This window comes from Physeter macrocephalus, chromosome 21 (assembly GCF_002837175.3).
Source record: "Physeter macrocephalus isolate SW-GA chromosome 21, ASM283717v5, whole genome shotgun sequence".
NCBI lineage: Eukaryota > Metazoa > Chordata > Mammalia > Artiodactyla > Physeteridae > Physeter > Physeter macrocephalus.
In genome coordinates, this window is record NC_041234.1 from 24,788,226 (window position 1) to 24,806,661 (window position 18,436).

Sequence of the window (18,436 nt, forward strand, 5' to 3'; positions counted from 1 at the left end):
GGAGAGGCCACAACAGTGAGAGGCCCGCGTACCGCAAAAAAAAATAAAAATTAAAAAAAAATAAATAAATAAAAATAAAAATACACCCTGAGGGCTTCCCTGGTGCCGCGGTGGTTGAGAGTTCGCCTGCCGATGCAGGGGACACGGGTTCGTGCCCCGGTCCGGGAAGACCCCACACGCCACGGAGAGGCTAGACCCGTGAGCCATGGCCGCTGGGCCTGCGCGTCCGGAGCCTGTGCTCCGCAACGGGAGAGGCCACAACAGTGGGAGGCCTGCGCACCGCAAAAAAAAAAAAAAAAAAGTACACAAGCTTCAATAAGTTTATGTCACATGGAGGCCTTGTTGCAGTGTCTATTTCATAATGAACCTCATCCCTGCAGCATAAGTACCCTTAAATGACACTCTCTGCCTACTAAGAAATTCTGAGTCTGAACATTATAGCCTTTAAAATGGCTTAAAATCCACACATTTGGCAGAACTACGGCAGTTGCTTCTAGGGAAGTAGCACCCAGCTCCCAAGCACAGCCAGCTGCCAAGGAACAAAAGGAATTATTAAAGCTTACCTTCAGCTCCGCACGGCTGTCCGAGACTCTTATGCACACCAAGGGAGAACAACACAGTCGGAGTCACCAGAGCACTTTTCTTGCCTAAAGTGTGGCGTGATTTCCCAAGCTTTCATCACCACCCACCCCTGACCCCTATTTCAGGTAGATAAAACAAAAATGATGAGGTTGTTCAGATGATTCGTGTGGGTGGCTATTGTGCTGACTGGGACAATAAGGCTGCAGAACACTGCTCCCGTTTAAAGAGTTCACATTTTATTCATCGCTATAAATAACAATTTAGGTTTTAAAACACTGCATTTCCACACTACATTGTACAAAACAGTAAAGCTCAAGTTCTCCTGTACATGGGTTGCTTTTGACAATAGACCTAAGTAGCCACACTCTGAGGGCTGGCCGTTGCCTGACCCTCTCTCCTTGTACCTCGCCTCTGCAATGAGTAAGCAGGGCAAAAGGTATGAATTAACTTGAATGGGAAAGCCTAAATGAAAGGTCTAACTCAATCATTTCCAGTCTCAAGCTCACTATTTCCTATGTCTTACCCAGCATCCCCTACCAAAGTAGTCAACCCAAGTTGACTGAAAGAAATCACAGACCCAAGAAACTCACCAATAATATAGCTCAGAATCATTCAGCCAACTCATGTTTCCTGACTTAAAACATCAGTCATGTACAACCAAGGAGTCACAGCTGCAAAAACAACACTTTTTTTTTTGCGGTACACGGGCCTCTCACTGTTGTGGCCTCTCCCGTTGCGAAGCACAGGCTCCGGACGCGCAGCCTCAGCGGCCATGGCTCACGGGCCCAGCTGCTCCGTGGCATGTGGGATCTTCCCGGACCGGGGCACGAACCCGCGTCCCCTGCATCGGCAGGCGGACTCTCAACCACTGCGCCACGAGGGATGCCCCAAAAACAACACTTTTGCCTGATCTTACTAAAAGAACTAATGGAGACTGGGAGAAGGCCCCTCTCCCTTTTTTTCACTTCCTTCAGTGGTGTGGGTAGCGAGAAAGATTCCAAGTGCATCAATAAGAACAACACTGAAATTCAGTTCTTGTATTTTATATGACACTGACCACCAATTACCTTAAAGCCTGAGAGTAAGTACAAAAGAATACTGAGGGTGCATTATGATAGTCCAACTAAGGATAGAAATAGCCATCATTGGTTATGGGAAGACTAATGAAAACTCACCCAGTAAACATCCTAATATTACCCACAATATTCATTATCTATGTGCTCATAAACATCCTTGTGAGGTACAAGTGACTAAAGCACTCCAGGCCAAGGATAAAAATTTTCCAGATGGGATGGTGCTATTTCAGTGGCTTAGAGTAGACCGAACATATCCCATGAATTCCTAAACTTAGCAGTAACAAAGTGGGTTTTCTCTTGAGGAAGTAAAAAGGCAGCAAGAGTTGGGAGAAATGAAGACTATAGTAGATAATTAAGTTAGGTTACACTAGAGTACAGCAAAACCAAGGACATACCAGTGCAAAATCAGTGAGGAAATGTCACAGAATTGTTAAACAGGATACCACTATTACCAAACATAGAAGGAAAGGGCACAGTAGTATATTATTTTCATTCACAAGGCTCTAGTCACTGACTAATAATTTGATATCAGAGAGCAATGGGTTTATAGAAATAATAGGGTCAGGTGTAAAGGCAAAAAAAATAGCTGTTTGCCTATTGATTTCAGATATTTGTAGTTCAGTGTTATGGGCAAGAAAACAGTACTACTAAGGCTTCAACTTGGGCAGGGATCGGCAAACTTTTTGTGTTAAAGGCCAGAAAGTAAATATTTTAGGCTTTGCAGACCATATGGTCTCTGCTACAACTACTCAACTCTGCCCCTGTAGTGTGAAAGCAGCCACAGACATTATTTAAATGAATGAGTGTGGCTGTATTCCAGAAAAACTTTATTTACAAAAGCAGTGGGCCGATTTGGCCCATGGGCCATAGTTTATTGAGCTCTGATCTAGAGTTCTAAATCAATGGTTCTCTAACTTTAGTGGGCCTCAGAATCCCTTGGAGAACTGTGAAAATGGAGATTGCTGGGCCCCACCCCCAGAGCTTCTGCTCTATACAGCTGGGGCCCGAGAATCTGCACTTCTAACAAATTCCCAAGTGATACTGCTTTTGCTGGTCAGGGTGAGGTCCACACTTTGAGAACCACTGCTGTAGACCTCACTACTAAACAGCCAGTTCAACATTTTAAGTAGCTGCTGAAGTTCACACCAGATTGGCCACAAAAATTTGTCACTTGTAGTAAGTTCCAAACTTCAAAGCTCAAATAAAATTAAGTAATTTAAAGAAAAGCAAGGGGAAACACACTAGTCAGGATTTTTTTCTTCACTTTGACTTCAGTGTAAACATTACCCCATCAGTAAAATACACACAATTCTTCCTCAAATCTCTTTATTCAACATTTTTCACCCAACACGTTCTAAGTCCTATAAAGATTTGAGAAGTATTAAGCTCTAGAAATCAGACAAGAAAATAAAATCAGTTTTAAAGACAACGGTAAAAGACTCTTGCAAAATCAAAAAATATTTGACAAAGCCCATTCCTAATTAGAAGGGCCTATTTCAAAATAATACATGTAAGGCAGTTTAAGACTTTTGAAGAATTGTGTCATTTTATGTTCATAAGGATCAAATGAGGTAGATAATATAGCCTTTACTAACCTTCTTTTACAAGATGAAGAAACTGAGGAAAACAAACCAAATGCTGATTTGTCACAATTAAAATTTTTTCCTTAAAATACTATTTTTCCTAGTAAGTTTTAAACTGCACTAATCAAATCCAACTTGTACATGTCTTTCCAGGACTACGTCTATGAATGTGTCTTCATGGGGAAAAATATCATTCTAATAAGATCTTCAAGTCCATATTCACATTCATGGGGCTAATGCTGAAGCCATCCAGGCAAGTCTAACCAAGAAGCCTGAACTTTAATCAGACGGCAATTTAAAGCATGCTCTACCTTTAGTGCAAGTGGGTCACAGATTATGGAAGTGTAGTGATCCCTTCCCAGCAGTACAATAGAAACTCTCAGCAATGGGAGAAATACTATTAATGGAGATAATCCAAAAAGTAGAGCAGCAAGCCTAGAATCTCCCTCTTCAGATTCCCAGGCTCTTTCTGCAACAGTGATAATGTATTCATTTGAATAGATATTTACACAAATCATTTTTACATCCATTTTAAGAGGGAAATGTTTTTAAAAAAGAAAGAAAAAAGGAAAGAAATATAATCTACAATACGTATGGTCAGGAGACGTTTTTTCCATTCTTATTAGCATGCTTTTAGAAGTATTACATATGTTGATTATAATGTGAGATAATTACATTCTCACTTTAACCTGTGATCTGAATACTCCCGTAACAATTTTTTTAAATTTACATGAAATATAATTAAAGAAAGTCCTTAGTGAAAATGCCTTCTTATTTGTTTTACAAGTATCTATTTTACAAGTGACTAAAGAAAAAATTATTAAAGATAATCTCAAATTCAATGCCAGATATTACTGCTGGGACAAAAATCCAGTTAAGAAAATATTAAGCCTAAGAAGACCAGTAAAGATTCTACATAAATAAAAGCTCACCATTCTGCTTCTGAACTAATGGCTCAGATGGAATTCAGCAAAAACTTCTAACCTAAACAACGTAATATAAGTAATACTGTCCACAGATTATCATAGGAAGAGATGCCTTTTACTGTCCTCTGAAGCCAACCTAAGAAGTATTTTCATCAAAGTAAGTGGTCTAAATAGATTCCAACATGATCATTCTTCTACTTGACAATGTAACATGATCTAGTAGATGAAATGCTGTCTGTAAATGTAGGTAATTTAGATTCAGTGCCCAATCGTATCGGAGACTACAACTTTAGAATCTTTCCACCTCATTTTGCTTGTGTTTAAGAGGTGGACACTGCTGCCTTAATAAAATTTGGGGAAGTTACATAAAAGAACACTATAATATCCATAAATCCTATGTATGGCTGTTTCCTAAATATATATTCTGGGATTCTCCTTGTCTCAGTTTTGAAATTTCACATTATGAACAGTTAATTCACCTTTCATATATCCAAATGCAAAGACAAAAGCTGATACAAAATTCCCTCTTTTAACATAATCTTTGGAGCTTTTCTCAACACTGCAAAATTAGAACAGTCTTGCAAACAAATTATGTAAATCTATAAGCTCAAAGAATGCTGTCTTTTCTATGTACATAAGAGGCAATGACAGTTTTTTTAAGCCACAAAGCACTCTAAATAGTGTATGTTTACTACCACAAAATGTATCGAGTGAAATGAATTTCAGACACAAAATAGAATTTGAAGTTTTATTTACACTACACACCCTAATCCCAAATAATGACTCTAGCAAGGGCTCTTGGTGAAGTCATAAAATATACATAGATAGCACATCACAACTTTCCAATTAGGGATGGAGATTTAGCTAGTGATGTTTCCCCTAACTTTATTAAAGCTAATATTTTAAAAACTCTTCCATTTCTGACAATTTCTAGTATGTTCTCAACTCTGCTTTCATCCATTCTACAGGCAATAAGCAAGAATGAAGGAAAGTTTTTTCAGGCACTCCACATTTATACTGCCTCCAGTCAGACAATCTTAGAAGAATTTTAATGGGTTTCTTCCCCTTTAACCAAGGATCAAAAAGAGAATCCAAAAGCAGTAAAAACAAACAATACAAACAAACAAAAAAAAACCTAAATGTACAGTACTTCCCCATTTAACAGTGAAAACAGTTCAGTGGACCAGTCTTAATATCTTTATATTTTGGTAGAAGCAATCTACCTACTATGGGGCTACTGAGACCACTGAAAGAACAACCCAACCTTGAGGGTAAACAAGAATGGGAACTGGACAGTCAGCTCCAGTTTCATTTTTAATCTACAACAGGATCAGCAAACTACAGCCCAAGGGCCAAATCTAGCCCACCACCTATTTTTGTAAATAAAGTTTTATTGGAACACAGCCACACATTTGTTTTCGCATGGTTGTCCTCACACTACAACGGCAGAGTTGAGTAGCTGTGACAGATGTGTGGCTCGTTAAGCCTAAAATATTTACTATCTGGCAGTTTACAGACAGTTTGCCAACCCTTGTTCTACAACATCTAAAATTGTTGAAAATAAGTATAAATATGTCCGTGAGATAAAAGGTTGACCAACAACCCATAAAATTTGCTTTATGTCACAGTGTGTAGAACAGACTCTGCAGGCAAGCTGTGATAGTACTCCCCTAATTAAAAGCATCTAACCGGGCTTCCCTGGTGGTGCGGTGGTTAAGAATCCACCTGCCAATGCAGCGGACACGGGTTCGAGCCCTGGTCCGGGAGGATCCCATGTGCTGCAGAGCAGCTAGGCCCGTGCACCACAACTGCTGAAGCCTGCGCTCTAGAGCCCGCGAGCCACAACTACTGAAGCCCTCCCACCTAGAGCCCATGCTCTGCAACAAGAGAAGCCACCACGATGAGAAGCCCGCGCACTGCAACACAGAGCAGCCCCCGCTCGCCACAACTAGAGAGCGCCCGCGTGCAGCACCGCAATGGGAAGCCCGCGCACCACAACAAAGAGTAGCCCCCACTCGCCACAACTGGAGAAAGCCCGCGCGCGGCAACAAAGACCCAATACAGCCAAAAATAAAAACAAATAAATAAATAATTTTTTTTAAAAAAAGCATTCTAACCCTCATAGACTGCTGGTGGGAATGTAAAATGGTACAGACACTTTGGAAAACAGTTTGGCATTCCTCAAAAAGTCAAAGAGAGTTACCATTTGACCCAGCAATTCCACTCCCAAGTATAAACCCAAGAGAAATAAAAACGAAACTTGTACATGAATGTCCATAGCAGAATTAATTATACTAGCCAAAAGGCATAAACCACCCAAATGGCCCATCAACTGACAAATGGATCAACAAATGTGGTCTAGCCACACAATAGGATATTGGGCCTTAAAAAAGGAATGAAGTGCTGATACATCTACAGCCTGGATGAACCTTGAAAATATTATGCTTAGAAAAGGAAGCCAGTCACAAAAGACATGTTGTATGATTCCATTTGCATGAAATGTCCAGAATAGGTACATCTGCAGAGACAGAAAGTAGGTTAGTCATTATCTGGGGTAGGGAAGGATGGGGAGTAAGAGTTAAAGTATACAGGGTTTCTTTCGGGGGTGATGAGAATGTTCAAAAATTTATTATGGTCACCATGCACAATGCTGTGACTATACTAAAAACCACTGAATTGTACACTTTAAACAGGTGAACTGTATGGTATGTGAATTATATCTAAAAAAGGTGCTACCCAAAACAAGGTGTTCTATTAATCTGCTCAAACATCTAAAATCAGAATATTAGAGTGTTATATGTAGGAATACCTCTTAAAAGACAACCAGTCTCTGCTTATACTAAATGACAAGCAGTGTAACAGTACTGAAGAGCAGGCACTTAGACCATGTATACTCAGGTGCAAATCCCCACATTGCCACTATTATTGCCACTTTGCCCAGGGCAAGTTACTAATCTCCTTATTCCTCAGTTTTCTCATCTGTAAAATGGGGAGAGGGGTGACTGCCTCAAAAGGAAGGTCTGTGGCCAAAGTTAAATTAGAAAAATATAAAGAATTTAACACCATGTCCAGCACATAATGAGCACTCAAACCACAGGATCTGAGAACAACAACAAATTCCGAAAGTTGTCCCTGAAAACTTTAGCTTTATACTTATTGTTTGAATTTTTTATATGTTACCTGTGTCACTAAAACTAAAATAGGAGCTGTGAACCTAAAACTGCTCTAAAGAATAAGGATTATTAATTTAAAAAATAAAACAGGGTGAACATTTTCAAAAACTTTAAGATTTCTTTTATTTTCCCTACCTGTATTCCTCTACTCCTTTTTCTAAATGAGACAGGCCTAAAAAGATTAAATAAGTTACCTAGGCAGCTTGACATCATTCAAGCCCCACCTCCTCTGTAAAGATTTCCCCAACTTCCTTCTCCTACTAGGTGGTCACAGTCTCTGGATTGCTCACTTAACACACTCTCCTTCAACTCCTGACTGAGTACTTACTGTGTCAGTTGCCGAGTTATGCTGAGGATACTAGATGAACAAGTCAGATGCGATCCTGACCTTAAAAGGACTTAAGTCTAGGTTTTAACTGTTTGTCAAATTCTCTCATGGACCGAGAGGTCCTTGAAGCCAGAGAACTAGGGTATTTGGTGAATAATAATGATAATGGCAATTTAAATAACAACCTTTAGACATTTTACATATACCATGTTATTCAATCCGCACAACACCCCTGCAAAGTATATGCTATCACAACCATTTTACATATAAAGAAACTGAGGCTCAGAGAGGTTAACTAACTTGCCCAGGCCCACACAGCTAGAAATGAATGCATAAATGAAAAAATGAATGAATGTTAATTAGCACCACTAACAGTTTTACACACATGGTAGAAAAGAATGTTCATTTTACCATATTATTTATGTAATAGAGCCTGTGTTTAGCACTGAGAAAGTGCACATTTGGAAATTGTTGAAACTTATCTACATAGCTGCCAAAAGTAATTTGAGTATCTCAGAGACATTCTAGAAATAAAAAATACTTATGCTGCACTTCACAATCACTAATCCATGCAAATGGCTCATGAAGCAGCCATCTTCATTCCTTCTATAAATAAGGAGAAAATGGTGACAATGTACCCAAAGGTTACCAGATCAGATCTTAGGGGGCTGCCTTACAAGCTACAAAGCACTGTGGATCCATATGTTTGGGGGAAAGTAGGTACCAAGCCGAATACAGATTCAACATAGTATATTTTGGATATTATTAAACTACAGAGAGAGAGAGAGAACACAATCATCATTCCTAACTGTAAATGATCCAAATATTCAAAACAAAGATAACAAAGTTAAAAAAAGTATATCAAAAGAAATAAAAAAGAGAATGTGTAACAGAATACAAGAAGTTGAAATGAAATAATATGCACTTAGATACAAAGAAACTGGCTTAAGTGCGACAAAATAATTGTTTCTTACTGTGAGTGGATGTGGACAACTAAAAAAAGCCAATGAACAAATTTAGCTGTGGCGGGGATGGAGGGATGTGAAAGGGGAGGAGAGTACTACAATTATCCAACTGGGACCAGAAACCTTGAGGCAAGGAAGAATTCAGTTCCCTATAGGTGAAGGATTTAATAAAAGAACAATGGTTTGACAAATATCAAGAACTTAAAAGTATCTAAAATTTACTTTGTCATTTCATTAAAGGTATCCATTTAATTGAAAGTTATGCACCAAGCTTGGGAATCAAAAAGACCTAATTTTAGGAAAGCCAAATGGTTTTACCTAAAGGCCAGCCACCAGAATCTGCAAAACACAATTCTAGTGAAAAAAATGTACTCCTTTTTTTTTAACCCTAAATATGTTGGTGTTGAGATAGATTCACAGAGAGACAGTATAGTATTACCAACATCCACAGAAATGAAGCCAGACTCTAGCTTTTTAGTCACACCATGATGGAATATTAAACATTATATTCATTTTGATAGATGCTTTAAATTGCCTCTGTTATAGATAAGCCTTTTCTTGGTCCTCAATCAGTGTGCTGGCATTTTACATTATTGATCTGCCCAACCTCGAGACTTCTGTGATGTCCAGCTATCCCGATTCTTCTAATTCTGTGAGTTATACTCCAAACCACAACACCTCCCCCCACCGAGCTCCATCAACCCCCAAGAACTCATTCATTCATAGTTTAACTTCCACACAGTTGATTCCCAAATATTCACTATCATTCCAGACCTCTCCCCCAAACTCTACCCGTATATTTCCAGCAATGATCACTTAGAAATGGTCTGCACTCAATTCAAAGACAAAGTACCAATCCATATCATGGAATACTGGGCAGCAGGCTAAGGGGAGACAGAGTTAGACAGATATATAGATGGATATGGAAAGGCCATCAGATACACTATTTTCAATGTAAAATGAATATTTCAGTTTTTTTTAACAAAAAACTTCCAGAAAAGTTGTACAAAACTGGACAATGATTACCTCTGGAGAACAGAGCTATGGATGGTGGGAGAAAGGAGAGAGATTCACTATTTACCTTTGCATCATCTATATTTTAAAATTCATTTTATATTTTTATAAAAACTAGTTAATTAATTTTAAAAAGTAATGGAATATTATTAAATCTCAAAATTGGAAACATATATGAACTTTAAGTCAAAACTAGCTTCAGAAGCGAAATCTTCCCAGTATAGAAGTCAAAGAGAGACTCTCCTATGCTGACTTGGGCTCTACAGCCAATCATAGCATAACACAGTCGGCCCTCCACCGGGCTCTGTATTCGCATATTCAACCAACTGTGGGTTGAAAATATTCGAAAAAAAATTCCAGAAAGTTCCAAAAAGCAAAACTTGAATTTGCCTCGCGGCATCTACTTACATAGAATTTACATTGTATTAGGTATCATAAGTAGTCCAGAGATGACTTAAAGTATAAGAGAGGATGTGCGTTAGTTACATGCAAATACTATATGCCATTATACATAAGGGACTTGAGCATCCACGAATTTTGGTATTAGTGTGTGTGGGGGGGAGAGGGATCCTAAAACCAATCTCCTCACAGATACCAAGGGACTGGCCATCAGGGTAATTACATTTTACTCAGTTGAAAGATGGGATATCAAGATAAATGGGTGACTCTGGGAGAGAAAGGAGAGCAGGTCCTTTAGCACCTTGAACCCTGCAGTATAAATCCAATGCCATATTTGATGGTTTAGAATATGCACTCTCAGATGCAACTAAAAAATAAAACCAAAAATGTGAGAGCTGTACACCCCATCAGCTTGTGGCTGCGGTTAGGTACCTGCTCTGCAGCAGTAACTCAGTCACTTGATTACTTAGGTGTGCAGTGTTGGAAGACAGCTGAGACGCTCACCACTCAGCAGCTGTGGGTCAGTACACAGTTTTCAGAGTCAGAGAAAACAATTTCAGTATTTTTATCACAGGATATAGGAATAACTACCCTGTGCAAACAATCCCACCCCACTCCCAACAAACATCTATCTCTGAAACCTCGTTACTTCTGGTTTGGCAAGTTAGGAGTAATCAATCAACTATTCTGTCTGTTGGGGCAGGGGAATTGGAAGGAAAAAGCTGGAGAGTAAAAGGGGTGGAGAAAGTTCCAAAACAAATTATATTTTGGATGGATGGTCAAGATTCTACATTTCCATGCATAAAATTATCAGTTTGGTGGCAAACACTGGTATTTCATTAGAGAGAAAGACAAAAAGAACACAACAGATGAGACAATGAACCATAGTATAGAACCTCTACTGAAGAGGTAAGAAATTTAACCAGAAGTCGAACAATTAAAATTTGCAGTAAATAGGGAATTCCCCGGCAGTCCAGTGGTTAGGACTCCATGCTTCCACTGCAGGGTGCCCGAGTTCAATTGCTGGTCAGGGAACTAAGATCCCGCAAGCCACGTGGCACGGCCAAGAAAAAAAAATTTGCAGTAAATAAACTCTGAAAATGAAGACATTTGCCTTATTTTAAGGAAACTCACTGCAGCATTTTCACAACTGGAATCAACAGCAGAATGCAGCATGAAATGAACGGACTTTAGAACTGGTAGGATTCCCATGTGATCTTGGGCAAGTTACTCACCCCCCTCTGAATCTCAGTGTTTTCTGTAAAATGGGAACAATGAAAGGAGAAAACATATGTAAAATGCCTACTATTAGAAGGCATAAATGGCAACTCCCCTTACGAAGTAGGCATGTTAAGTTATAAAAGATTTTTTTTTTTACTTGTGGACAATCTATGTCAAAGTTCCTTTAAACTGCTTCTGCCACATTTAAAATGTGAAAACATTTACAAAAATGCAATAATTCAAGGACAATCTCAAAAAGTGAGGTATACTTGCTTCTTTAATTTATTGAGTAGAGCTGTAACTGGAGATGGTTGAAAGAATTTTCAATTTAAAGGAAATATCCAGAAACACAAGGGACATTAGAGAGATGTAGTTTGGCAGGTGAAACTGTTGCAGATACAAGGGGAAAATGGAAAGGGGTGAACTGCATGTGTCAAGGCCATAGAACATCTCAGTCATGGAAGGTAAGGGAATCACAGGAAGCATTATGAAGACAACGTGCAAACCACACTTCAGGAACTCCAAGTCCTAATGCAGTCTGTAAAAAGCAGACGTGAATACTCTGAGAAGGTTGTGCACAGGCAGAAAAGCAACTGAGTGGCTCAGTTCCCTCCAAAGTGGTCCCGGAACCAAACTCCATCATCAGGAATCAACACTGCTTACCTCCTCCTAGTAAGGCCTGCCCCACAGCTTGGATCTTCCTGAGGCACCAGCACTTTAGCTGGTGATTGTGTTTCTTTTCCCTTGTTACATGACTGTCACTCTGATCAAGGACTTCTTTCGCGGAACATATACTCATTTCTGGAAAAATCTTGGTTCCTTCAGGCTCACACTTGACCTTTTCCTAACATTAAAAACTCGTTTACCTACCACGTCTAGCTAAAATTCCCAGGGAAGGTGTTTCAACATGACGTAACACTCCCCCCTGTGGTACTAGAAACACAAATCACTGGGCAAATCAATATACGTGAAAGCCATAGTAATTAGGACAAATTAGCAAAGCTGAATTTTTCTCTATGCTAAATTATATATTTTACATATTATTAATCTGGTATTTACATAAAGGCTGCACTTAATTCTCTGGCAAACAGCATTATTGGAATTGCAAGTATGAGATTTAAAGTATATAAGCAACTTAACTATACCCTTTTAATAGAGTGTATGTCCAAACACAATCCATACTAAACTGATAGATTTCTTAATATTAAATTAAGTCATTATAGTAGACAGCCATCATCAACTGTTATTGAAGCAATCCTTGTTCTGATTGTCATCAGACAATCACCATATTAGCAGTAGATGAGTGTCATAAATCAATGTGACTCTTAAAAGACCCAAAAAATTCAAAGCCAAACTTAGGCTGAAACAAAATTATTCTACAATAAGGCTCAGGAACACAATGTAGAGAAAAAAAAATCCACGTCTTGGTCTTTTGGCTTCAATACTTCCCCCCAAACATTTATTCTAGTTTTTAAAAACTGTAAGCCTCTGAAAAGCCAGTCCCAAAATATTACATACATAACCTAAGTTTTAAAACAATGACTCTCAATAATAGCTGCACATTAGAATCACTTAGAGAACGTTAAAAAAAAAAAAAAAAACCAATGACCAGGACCCACTTCCAGAGATTCTGATTTCATTGCTCTGACACAAGGCCCTTCAATTGATCTTTTTAAAAGCTCCCCTGGTGATTCTAATATGCAGCCAGGTGGAGAACCACTACTTTAATACAGCCTTTTGGGACAATAATTGCTCTGAGGTTGATAAACATGCTTTTTGCCTTTTAATGAGATTTTATTAAAACTACTCAATTCATTCCATACCTAATGAGCAACTGTTACATTGCAGGCACTATGTTAAGAGAAAGATGTGTAAGATATATTCCCTGCCCTCAAGAAGCTCCCTGTTAGCTAGGTAGAGAGACCCATAAATAAGTAACTGTAATTAAATATGATAAGTGCTCTTGAGGTGTAAGCAAATACAGCATGCCTCACAAACTTGCATGTCATCCTTGAGCAGGGGTCATGCTGCATCATTCCAATTTTAGTTTATGTCCTACCAAAGCAGGAAAGTCAGAAGTTACAGGTTACTAAATACTGAGGCAAATATTCAGCCTACACAAGGCGAAAAGTGTACATTTTGCTACTCTCTTTCACAGAAACTGCTGTACCATGAAGGTAGGCATTTCTATGTTTTAATTTGGATGAATCATTTTAAAATTTCCTTCGTGTAATATTACTGATTATGCACTTGCCTATAAAACCATCAATTTGCAAAAGATACAGTAAATGCTTACGACCATAAAAATTAGCCGATTACCTGTATTTGCATAATACCTTTCCTTTCCAGTAATTGCTACATTTGCTAAGACAAGAAGTTTTGGGACAATGACAGCATTGGAGATTTGTTTCAGTCTCTTGAAAGATGTTACATGGGAAAATGTCATGGAAACAATAGGCATTCAAGGACCATTTGTAAGACTCTCAAAAATAAAAAGAACAGGGGAAAAGAGTTTAAATTTTTTTAAAAAGACATGGCATTCTCCCAATATTCATAATGGATCAGGCACCCGATTCCCTGTAAGTTAATGGATGAGTGAGTGAGTAGATAAGTAGTGAGGCAGGAGAGTGAGTGCGTGGTCAACTGATGGTAAAAAGGTGAAATCCATTTTAAAGCACTTCAGTGAAAATTTAAACCTGTTAAGCCCTAGGGGTCAAAAACAACTTGTGATACTAATTTGTTATAAAAGAAAAATCACAATTCCAGAGAACTTGGATAGAAATCAACAAGGTTTTGCGTACAAGTGAGGGCTTTCTGTTTAAATCCAGAGTTGAACAAATTCTGAGTTAAAATGCATGCTGTCAGAGACGCTGCAAGAAAATCTCAGGTGAATTTCAATTTCCAGATCAATATATGCTGAGACAATTTACCGGAGAAAACCTTCAACCTTTACTCAGGGTGAGGAACACTATCATTACCTTCTCTGCCACAAAGGCTACCTTGAATTCATTATTTCACGGAATGACATATTATAAGCGGCACTGGCCAAGTCAGATTTTGTAGGATATGAATGAGAGTTCACGTTCACAGTAGTTAAGGTAGCCATAGAGGAACTATCAGCTCAAAATTAGCTTGCTCCCCATCCTTATGCAGCTCTGAAGCAACAGAGGAGATGAATCTAGTTCTACCAGAGGCGTTTCCTGAAAATATTCTATCAATTATAAGTCAGCAGAATACTGATTGTGCTAATGTGATGCTGACCGCTTCTTTTCGATATCCAGAGTCACATCATCACTCTTTCAGACCTCAAGGAATCAGAACTAGTTACTAACATTGATTCAATGATGCTTATTTTCCGTTATCACAACAGAATTAACATTTTAATCTCACATTTTCCCATTATGACTTTGCTGGCTCATTTAAATCAAATATAACTAAGACACAACAAACATCATTCCCCCCATGCACACACACACACATAATTATTTGGGGGCTTTGGGGAAACACCTAATTTACCTTCACTGGGTGCCAAGAATGAAGAAACCAAGGAGATTTTTTTTTTGACATATTTGTCTCTCTAGAACTGTGCTATTCACATATGGCTATTGAGCACTTGAAATGTGGCTAATCCAAATAAGGAACTGAATTTTTAATTTTATTTAATTTTAATTTAGAAAGACATACTTGATTCAGTTATTAGAAAACTTTTAGCTATGTTTGGAACAACTTGGGTATGTGAATCTACTTTTGCAAATGCAAATTTTATGAAACTTAAATACAGAACATTTACAATGAAAATTTAGCTTTGTGTCAGAATTGAGATGTGTGGTTAGTGTAAAATACACATTGAATTTTGGATTTTGAAGAGTGAGTATGAAAGAAAGGATGTAAAATAGCTCACTAATGATTTCTATACTGACTACATGATGAAGTGATAATAGTCTGGATCTATTGGGTAAAAGAAAATATTTTATTAAAATTAATTGCACCCACTTGCTTTTAATCTTTTTAATGTGGCTATTAGAAATTTTACATATATAAAATTACATATGGGGCTCACATTATATATTTTTTGGACCACTCTGCTTTAGAGCACTTCCACAACCACTTTACCAGGGCGCATTTGGATATCCTTCTTCCAGTAGACAGGCTGGTCATGTAACAATAGGGGCAAGGAGTAACACGTCCTTGTACCAACTGGGTCTGAGGAAAGTGTGTAGCAAGCTGTACCCACAATTTCACCATGTGAGGCGACACTGTAATACCTCAGCATGAAAGGAAAATAATAAGTTATCAGCACTTAAACAAATTGAAATCCAGTACTGCAGACAACTTAAAAGAGAGAGAGCCAACTGCTCTAAGGTCTTGCTATCATTTCCCAACTGCGGACCTTAAAATAGACGATAAAGCACCGCTTCCACAAAGAGGCAAAATATTTCAATGGTAGCTATCTAGTAATCCTTAATAACTAAGCAAAAATTTCTCTTAAATCTTATCTCCTCAACTTCTAAAGCCACAGAATACACGCTGAACTAGGAAATCAACTTCAGATCGCCAACATTTCCCTCACAAGCAAATTAGCAGGATTGTGCACTTGGAATACTGTTTGACAAGAATGAAAAGGAAACTATTCAAAACAGATTTAAGGAATGGACAATTAGATGAGGAACTGCAGATTTAATTCTCAATCAGCACTGTGATTAATCCGATTCCCTGCTTTTCCCTAGTGTAATTATACAACACAGATGAAAGGATGAGCATTTGGACTGTCAGTTCTATATTCTGGACCAGCCCGGTGACTCAAAGCAGACGGCGCTACCACGCTAAGCACCATCCCAACAACAGTCGAGGGAAGCCTCGAACACTGATTTAACAGTCATTGCATAACGAGGCATTAAAAATTCGGAAACCCCCAACTCTTTCCACGTTGGTCTACACCAGGTGAAAAATCTGCTGAAACTGAACGCACCCCGTCTTAAATGACCCCCTCCAATCCGGGCATGGGGTGAACACAAAGGCATCTATCTAATACCCTGCACAATAGACACACACCCCACAATTTTAAACCCTGGACGTTCTTTCTCTATCTCTCCACGGAAGCAAAGGAAATGCAAGCTGCTCTTTTCGTTAATGGTCTGTGGTACACACAAGGTAACAATAAGCCCAACTGTTCCCAGGAAGCAACTATAAAATCGGTTCTGCCATGTCCCTGTGCAACCGTCAGATAAAATGCAGACAGCAGATTTCAGCCGGCCCCACGCCTCATGGGGTGGCCAACCTCGGCTCGTCGGCCTCCACGGATCGCCGAGAAGCCCCCAGACACCCACCCCGCGGGGGGTCCAGGTACACGTCTATAAATACTCCCGGGTGAGGAGGACGAGGGAGGAGTGGGGGGAGGGCAGGGGGCAGGCCCCGGGCGGGTGCGGGTGCGGGAGGACCCAGGCATCACTGAAATGCATTTTCCCACACTCCCGCTCCCTCGCGTGAGACTCACTTGCCGATCACCTCGCACAGCTCGTACACATCCTCGAACAGCACGTCGTCGTCGGCCATGGTCCGGAGGGGACAGTGGCCGCAGCGTGGAGGGCTCCGAAAACGGGGGTGGGGGCGCCAAAGAGCTCAGTGCCCGGCCCCTGGCTCGCCTCCTCCCCTCAGGACCCGCGAGCCCTCGGTGCCGAGGACACTCGAGCGGGGCGGCGAGGCCCGGAGACTGCGGCGCCTTCCTCTGCGGGCGACCGCCCCGGCGCGGGCGGCAGGGCCGGGGCGCTGGAGCGAGGGCGGCCCGGGCCCGGCGCCGCCCGCCCGCCCGCTGCTCCTCGCGCTGCTCGGGCCGCGCTGCCCGGCGTGCGGATCCTCGGGGACCGCGCGGCGCCTCGCTCTCCTCTCGTCAGCCCGCGCGGGCCGCGAGGCCGCGACCGCTCCCTCGGTCGAGGCAGGCTCCGGCGCGGCGCGGGACAGCGCGGGCTACAGGGGGGGCCGCGGCAGGACCATGGAGGGAAGATCGCCGCGGAGGGAGGTGGCGGCGGCAGATCGCCGATGGGGACCAGGAGGCGGCGGCAGAGACGCTCCCTCCTCCTTCTCCTCCTCCTGCCGCCGCCGCCCGCCCGCCTGGGAGTGGGAGGGGGCTTCGCGGGACTGGCTCTCCGTGCGGGCGGGAGCTGCGGCCGCCGCCTTCAGCTCCTCCTCCTCCGCTTCGGCCGCCGACCAGCTCGCGAGCCCCGAGCGCCCTCCTCGCGCACACAAGCCCTCCTCCCACTCCGGCCCCACGGCTTCCAGAACCACAGGCCCCGCCCACTCCAGCCCGTCGGGAGGCGGTGGCCCAGGGAAAGAGCCCGGGCAGAGCGGCGCATGCGCGCGCCGCGGGCCACGTCACGGCAAACCGGCGGGCGCCGGGAATCTAGAAGGGGCGGGGGGCTGAGGCACGCGGGCGGCATCTGCTTAGGCGGGGGCGGGGCGGGGTCGTCACCCCCGCGGCCAAGCCGCGGAAGGGGTTGGGGACAAAAGGCCTGCGACCGAACGCACTTCCTTGGCTTTCTGAGGCGAGAGGCTCGGAAGCCCGGCCGCTCCCTCCTTTTGTAACCACGAAAAGCCTTTCCCAGTTTCTGCTGGGGGAGGAGACTGGGAAAGGGTCCTAATGAATGGGAAAGCAAGAACAGAGGCGGCGAGGTTGTCACTCCAGATCTTTCTAGGCGGCTGATGCTTTTCGTGCCACTGTCACTCTTTAATGAAAACGAGGGCTGTGGATGAAGTGTTGTCCACCTACAAGAAAAGGACCAAACAAAAACTGTCCAGGAAGATGTGCAACAACAAATGGCAATTTACAGAGACAGCTTCTCCCGCATTCTGCCCCAAACTCAATTATCTATACAGCGCTTACACCCACTAGAGACAGCCTAGAGAGAGGTCAGGAAAGCAGGGTCATACAGAGACTTTAAACCCCTTTGTATATTGCCCCCTCCCAAACTCCCACTACCTACTCTACTCCTTTTACTCCCTACGAATGTTAGGCATGTCAGGATAAAAATGCAACTAGAGGGAGTGGATGGTACAGGGTCAGCCAGGGAGTGAGGTTATGGGTGTTGCCGCCGTGTTAGGTTGTATTCAATATGAAGATTTCTGTTCAACTGAGCATGTGCGGAATGAGCCAACGCCATCAGACAGGTATATGC

General features: G+C 41.5%; 1 protein-coding gene and 1 pseudogene across 12 annotated transcripts in view; both read right to left on the reverse strand.

Moving 5' to 3' along the window:
* Window positions 1-17,032, reverse strand: part of CASK (calcium/calmodulin dependent serine protein kinase) — a 385,648-nt gene extending 368,616 nt beyond the window's left edge. For 6 of the 12 annotated variants that reach the window (XM_028482973.2, XM_028482969.2, XM_028482972.2 and 3 more), the window contains exon 1: window positions 16,762-17,032. In XM_028482973.2, the coding sequence (XP_028338774.1) occupies window positions 16,762-16,820 (59 nt within the window). In that variant the 5' untranslated portion in view covers window positions 16,821-17,032. The remainder of the gene's footprint in view (window positions 1-16,761) is intronic. The other 6 variants (XM_007102909.4, XM_007102907.4, XM_007102905.2 and 3 more) reach the window with 2 other exon arrangements.
* On the reverse strand, window positions 13,242-13,336 carry LOC112062328 (uncharacterized; annotated as a pseudogene).
* Window positions 17,033-18,436: the final 1,404 nt, after the last annotated feature.